The 5,777-nt window shown below is 38.5% G+C and overlaps 1 protein-coding gene across 2 annotated transcripts in view; it reads left to right on the top strand.

Annotated features, from left to right (window-relative positions):
- Positions 1-5,777, top strand: part of SIDT1 (SID1 transmembrane family member 1) — an 87,191-nt gene that overhangs the window by 77,767 nt on the left and 3,647 nt on the right. For both annotated transcript variants that reach the window (XM_007453144.1, XM_007453145.1), the window contains 3 exons: positions 381-427; positions 4,555-4,660; positions 4,745-4,855. In XM_007453144.1, coding sequence (XP_007453206.1) covers positions 381-427; positions 4,555-4,660; positions 4,745-4,855 — 264 coding nt within the window. The remainder of the gene's footprint in view (positions 1-380; positions 428-4,554; positions 4,661-4,744; positions 4,856-5,777) is intronic.

Below are 5,777 nucleotides of genomic sequence, written 5' to 3' on the forward strand. Positions count from 1 at the left end.
AAGAGTCCTTGGTTACAGAACAGTGGTGGCAGAATTCTTTTAACTACTGAGTAATCAGCACATACCACCAGCCTTCCCACCAAGGGGTGGGCCCAGGTGCTCAGCTCCTTTAAAAACTGGGGGGAAAACAGCAAGATTTCTGCTTTATTCACCAGGCTTTCTTTTACAGGGACGAGGTCACGTCTGTTTGCAGTCAAAGGCTTTGCCATTTAGTCCTCGTAGAGGACTTTCCAGTCATAGGCACAGCTCTCTTAAAACTATAGAAAAATTATTTCCACCAAGGCAACTGTTTTCCCATAATTGATGCTTCCCCTATGGTAAGTTTTTTAAAAAGCAGTATGTGTGGCCCCTCATTTGATGTTTTCTTTCCTCCTTTCCAGGACAGAATGGTATTGCTCATCGTGGGGAATCTGGTTAACTGGTCCTTGTAAGTAGTCTTAGGAAAACACGTTTTTCTCTTTATTAATTTCTCTGTAACACCGTGGTTTAGCTTTCCTTGGCTGTCATTTTTATAAAGAAGTCTTAAATTAAGGAGAGCATAGGACTGTGCTTGTTCTAGTGACTTGAAATAAAGCTATTTTTCGTCCTGCAAAGAATGCACTAGGAAGCTCTTGTGTACCAATAGTTGCCTCCCTTAAAGCAATGAGTTCAACACACTGATGCCTTGAGCTCATTTGTTCAACAAGACAAACATCAAATTTGCTATATCTAGGTGGATAAATTAGATTGGATATATATGCATATACACACATACACACATATATATAAAGAGAGATTAATTATGCCAGCAGCTGCAAAAATGCAACAGTTTTAAACTCTTTTTAGAACTTTCCATAAAGGCTACCCAGTAGGCATTTCTCTTTCTTACTAGGTGTATGTGTGTGTGTCTCTTTCTCATTTCTTTCTTTCCCTCCAGGTCTCAATCTTCCTACTCTGCCTATATCATTTTTCTTCCTTTTCTTTTCCCTTATTATCACCTTGGTCTTGTTTCCTCAAATGACCTCAAAGTAGAACAGTGCAACAGAAGTACATTTATGCTAGCTATATTTTATGTATCTATTTTTTGCAACTTATTCTTAACTTAAAAATGTGAATGAGTGAGATATTTTATCGATCCCTCAAAAAATAAGTATGTTGAGCTGCTTTTATTAGTGGTTCTTAGCTGATGTGCTCCTCTGGGTCAGTGACCTTTGATAGAAAGGTGACACCCTACTCCTCCTCCCTTTAAGATACCAGATGCAAAGAAATAAGCACACCATCAGGGAAAGCCAGAATCAAGTCATGAAAATTTGAATCTTATTTTGGGGCCACATGCTTCTGGAAGAATCTTCCCACAATATTGTTGCCCCAGGGTTTACCTTGGGGAAAGTCCATACCTGTGAAGGACTGTCCTTTACTCAGGGACACATCAGGATGGGTGATTCTTGGCCACGGTCACCTGCGATGCTCTCTCGGCCACCCTTTTAGGGAAGACCCCACAGTCCTGGCGACTCTGTAAGACATGATGGAGGGTGTTGATAGGAGATACGATACTGAACAACTGATGATAGTGTCTGCAGGGTCCGAATCACCTAGCTTGTCCCTGCCTCTAGTAGAACTAAAATCAAACCCAAGCCTGCAATCAGACTTAACAATCAACGGAAAGATATCCCATGCTCTTGGATTGGAAGAATTAATGTTGTTAAAATGGCCATACTACCCAAAGCAATCTACAGATTTAATGTGATCTCTATCAAATTACCCATGACATTTTTCACAGAACTAGAACAAATAATCCTAAAATTCATATGGAACCATAAAATACCCAGAACTACCAAAGCAATCCTGAGGAAAAAGAACAAAGCAGGAGGCATAACCCTCCCAGACTTCAGACAATACTACAAAGTTACAGTAATCAAAACAGTGGGGTACTGGCACAAAAACAGATATATGAATCAATGGAACAGAATAGAGAGCCCAGAAATAAACCCACACACCTACGGTCAATCAATCTTTGACAAAGGAGGCAAAAATATACAATGGGTAAAAGACAGTCTCTCAGTAAGTGGTGCTGGGAAAGCTGGACAGCCACATGTAAATCAATGAAGTTAGAACACATCCTCACACCATACACAAACATAAACTCAAAATGGCTTAAAGACCTAAACATAAGATATGACACCATAAAACTACTAGAAAAGATTATAGGCAAAACATTCTCTGGTATAAATCATACCAAAGTTTCTTAGGTCAGTCTCCCAAGGCAATAGAAAGAAAAACAAAAATAAACAAATGGGATCTAATCAAACTTACAAGCTTTTGCACAGCAAAAGAAACCATAAACTAAAAGACAACCTACGGAATGGGAGAAAATATTTGCAAACAATGTGACCCAAAAGGGCCTAATTTCCAAAGTATATAAACAGCTCATACAACTCAATAACAAAAAGACAACCCAATCAAAACATGGGCAGAAGACCTAAATAGACTTTTCTCCAAAGAAGACATACTGATGGCCAACAGGCACATGAAAAGGTGCTCAGCATCACTAGTTATTAGAGAAATGCAAATCAAAACTACCTCACAATGGTCAGAATGGCCATAATTAAAAAGTCTACAAATAACTAATGCTAGAGAGGGTGTGGAGAAAAGTGAACCCTCCTACACTGTTGGTGGGAATGTAAGTTGGTTCAGCCACTATGGAAAACTGTATGGAGGTTCCTCAGAAAACTAAAACTAGAATTACCATATGATCCAGCAATCCCACTCCTGGGCATATATCCAGAGAAAACTATAATTCAAAAAGATACATGCACCCCTATGTTCATAGAAGCACTACTCACAATAGCCAAGACGTGGAAACAATCTAAATGTTTATTGACAGATGAATAAATAAAGAAGTTGTCGTACATATATACAATGGAATACTACTCAGCCATAAAAACTGAAATAATGCCATTTGCAGCAATATGGATGCAACTAGAGATTATCATACTAAGTAACTCAGAAAGAGGAAGACAAATATCATATATCACTTACATGTGGAATCTAAAATATGGCACAAATGGACCTATTCACGAAACAGAAACAGATTCACAGACAGAGAACTGACTTGTAGTTGCCAAGTGTAGGGGGGGCGGGGGAGGGATGGACTGGGAGTTTGGGGTTAGTAGATGCAAACTATTACAAACAGAATGGATAAACAACAAGGTCTTACTGTATAGCACAGGGAACTATATTCAATACCCTGGGACAAATCATAATGGACAAGAATATGAAAAAGAATGTATAGATGTGTATAACTGAGTCACTTTGCTGTACAGAAGAAATTAACACAACACTGTAAATCAACTATACTTCAATAAAAAATAAATTTTAAAAAACTGAACAAAAACACTCCATTAATAATAGCTTTCCACTTGAAATAATTCGGAATAAACTTTGAGAAACGTGTGGAATCTTTCTGCAGAAAATTTAATTACCTTATTAGGAGAGACAGAGGAAAATTTAGCTAAATGAAGAAAGATGGCATGCCCTGGGTGAGAAGATTAACTACTGTAAAGATATCAATTCTCAAGTTAATGTGAATTAAATTTAGAATTAGAAATGGAATGAAGTTAATAGGATTTTATTCTGAAGTTATTTACCTAGTTAGACAAAATTGTCAAAGCTCTCTGCAAAAGGTTAACCGGAGAAAGGAGGCGCAGAGGTGTATAGTGACAGCCCAGCATTATTCAACAGAACTTTCTGGAATGATGTGTTTATTAGCCACTTGTGGTTATTGAGCACTTGAAATGTGGTGTGACTGAGGAAATGAATTTTCAATTTTTTTTAATTTTTATTAATTTTTATTTAAATAGCCACATGTGGTTACCACATTGGATAGTGCAAGCTAGCCTAACCTTTGTTAGATAATCTAACATATTATAAAACAACAATAACACGATGAGCCACTGCTCCAAAACTAGAAATTATAAATTAGTGAATCAGGATGAAGAGGCCAGAAATCCAACTATATATATATGTGCATGGTGTGTCTGTGTTAAAAACAAGCTTTCAAAACCAGGAGATAAGAAAGGGCTGTATAATAAAGACTTTTGTTAGAACGGAATAGAAATTTGGAGCAAAATCAAGGCCAAACCCCAACCAAAATAAACTTCAGTATTAATTTAGACAGCTAGCAAGAATTTGGTAATGTGTGTCAAGCCAAGTACTGAGATAATTCTATGTCTAGTAATCTATTCTAATCATCTTAAATGCAAAAAGAAAAAAAAAAGCACAATATGTCTGAAGGTATTTATTGTTGCAGTTTTTAATAATAGTGCACAACTGAAGGACAAAGAGTAAACTCTTCATTTCAACTAGAGAGGTAGGATGATTGCTTATGGTACATCCACCGATAGGAACCTCACAATCGTTAAAAATGAATGTTCTGAGGAAGACGTAATGAATTGAAAGTTACTTACAACATTTTAAAATTCCCCTCCCACCAGAAATGGGGGTGTGGGAGTGAAAAAGCCAATAATGTTACAAATCCACCTTCATAGCTACAAAATAATTCCTCTGTGTGCTCAGTGCCCTTTTTGGACTGATCTATCGACCCAGGGACTTTGCCTCCTACATGCTGGGCATCTTCATCTGTAACCTGCTGCTCTACCTGGCCTTTTACGTCATCATGAAGGTAAGAGTGGCGGCTGGGAGCCGGGCGCCACGGGCCCTCCTCGGGTGACGCGTGCAGCTTGGCAGCAGCACTTCTCACCCACAGCTTCGCAGCTCCGAGAAGATCCTCCTGATCCCGCTCTTCTGCATCGTTGCCACCGCTGCAGTGTGGGCCGCTGCCTTGTATTTTTTCTTCCAGAATCTCAGCAGCTGGGAGGTAAGAGGGGTGTTTTCTTTTCCAGGATGACATTCTCTCTCCATCTTGCCTTTCTGACCTTCCTACCTCCCTCTGTTCATGTGCTTGTTGCTGTTTATCTTTTTTATGTTCTCTGACATGAATGCTTTCTCTAAAGGGGATGGTTTTAAATATCCACACGTGACTGCTCAATAAATGGCATGTCATCATTATCAGGGTGGCACCTCTTAAAAAAGAAGCTCAACCAACACTGCAAACGTGATCTTCACTATGTGTCATATTATGATTATGATCCTGTTCCCAGTGGATGTACATATTAATGTACATATTAATGTACAGGAACCTTGCTTAGTGTATCTTCTCCACCTTCTCATAGTCACCATCCATAAACAAATACACAGGTGCAGGTGTTTATAAATCCATTTCACAGATAGGAAAGCTGAGGCCTAGGAAACTGGTGATATATCTGAGGCACAGAACAGGGAAGAAGTCTTAGCTCTCCATCACCATAATCACCACAGGCAACTTTAGAACATTTTTATCACCCCAGGAAAAAACCTGCATCCGTTAGCAGTCAATCACCATTTCTCCCTAACCCCTTAGCCTTAGGCAACCACTAATCTATCTTTTGTCTCTACAGATCTACCTATTCTGGACATTTCATGTAAATGGAATCACATAACATGTGGTCTTTGGCTTCTCTTCATAATGGTTCCTAGGTCCACCCATGTGTAGATGTTATCAGTACTTCATGGTTTTATTGCTGAATATTCCATTGTATGGACATACCTCATTTCATCGATCCGTTCATCAGTCTATTGACATTTAAGTTGTTTCCGCTTCTTGGCTTTTATGAATGCTGCTGCTGTGAACAACTGTGGTCAAATTTTGTGCGGATGTATGTTTTCTTGGAAGCTAACTTTTTTTTTTTTTTTTTTTTTTT

Source organism: Lipotes vexillifer, unplaced genomic scaffold (genome assembly GCF_000442215.2).
Source record: "Lipotes vexillifer unplaced genomic scaffold, Lipotes_vexillifer_v1.1 scaffold1319, whole genome shotgun sequence".
Taxonomy (NCBI): Eukaryota; Metazoa; Chordata; class Mammalia; order Artiodactyla; family Lipotidae; genus Lipotes; species Lipotes vexillifer.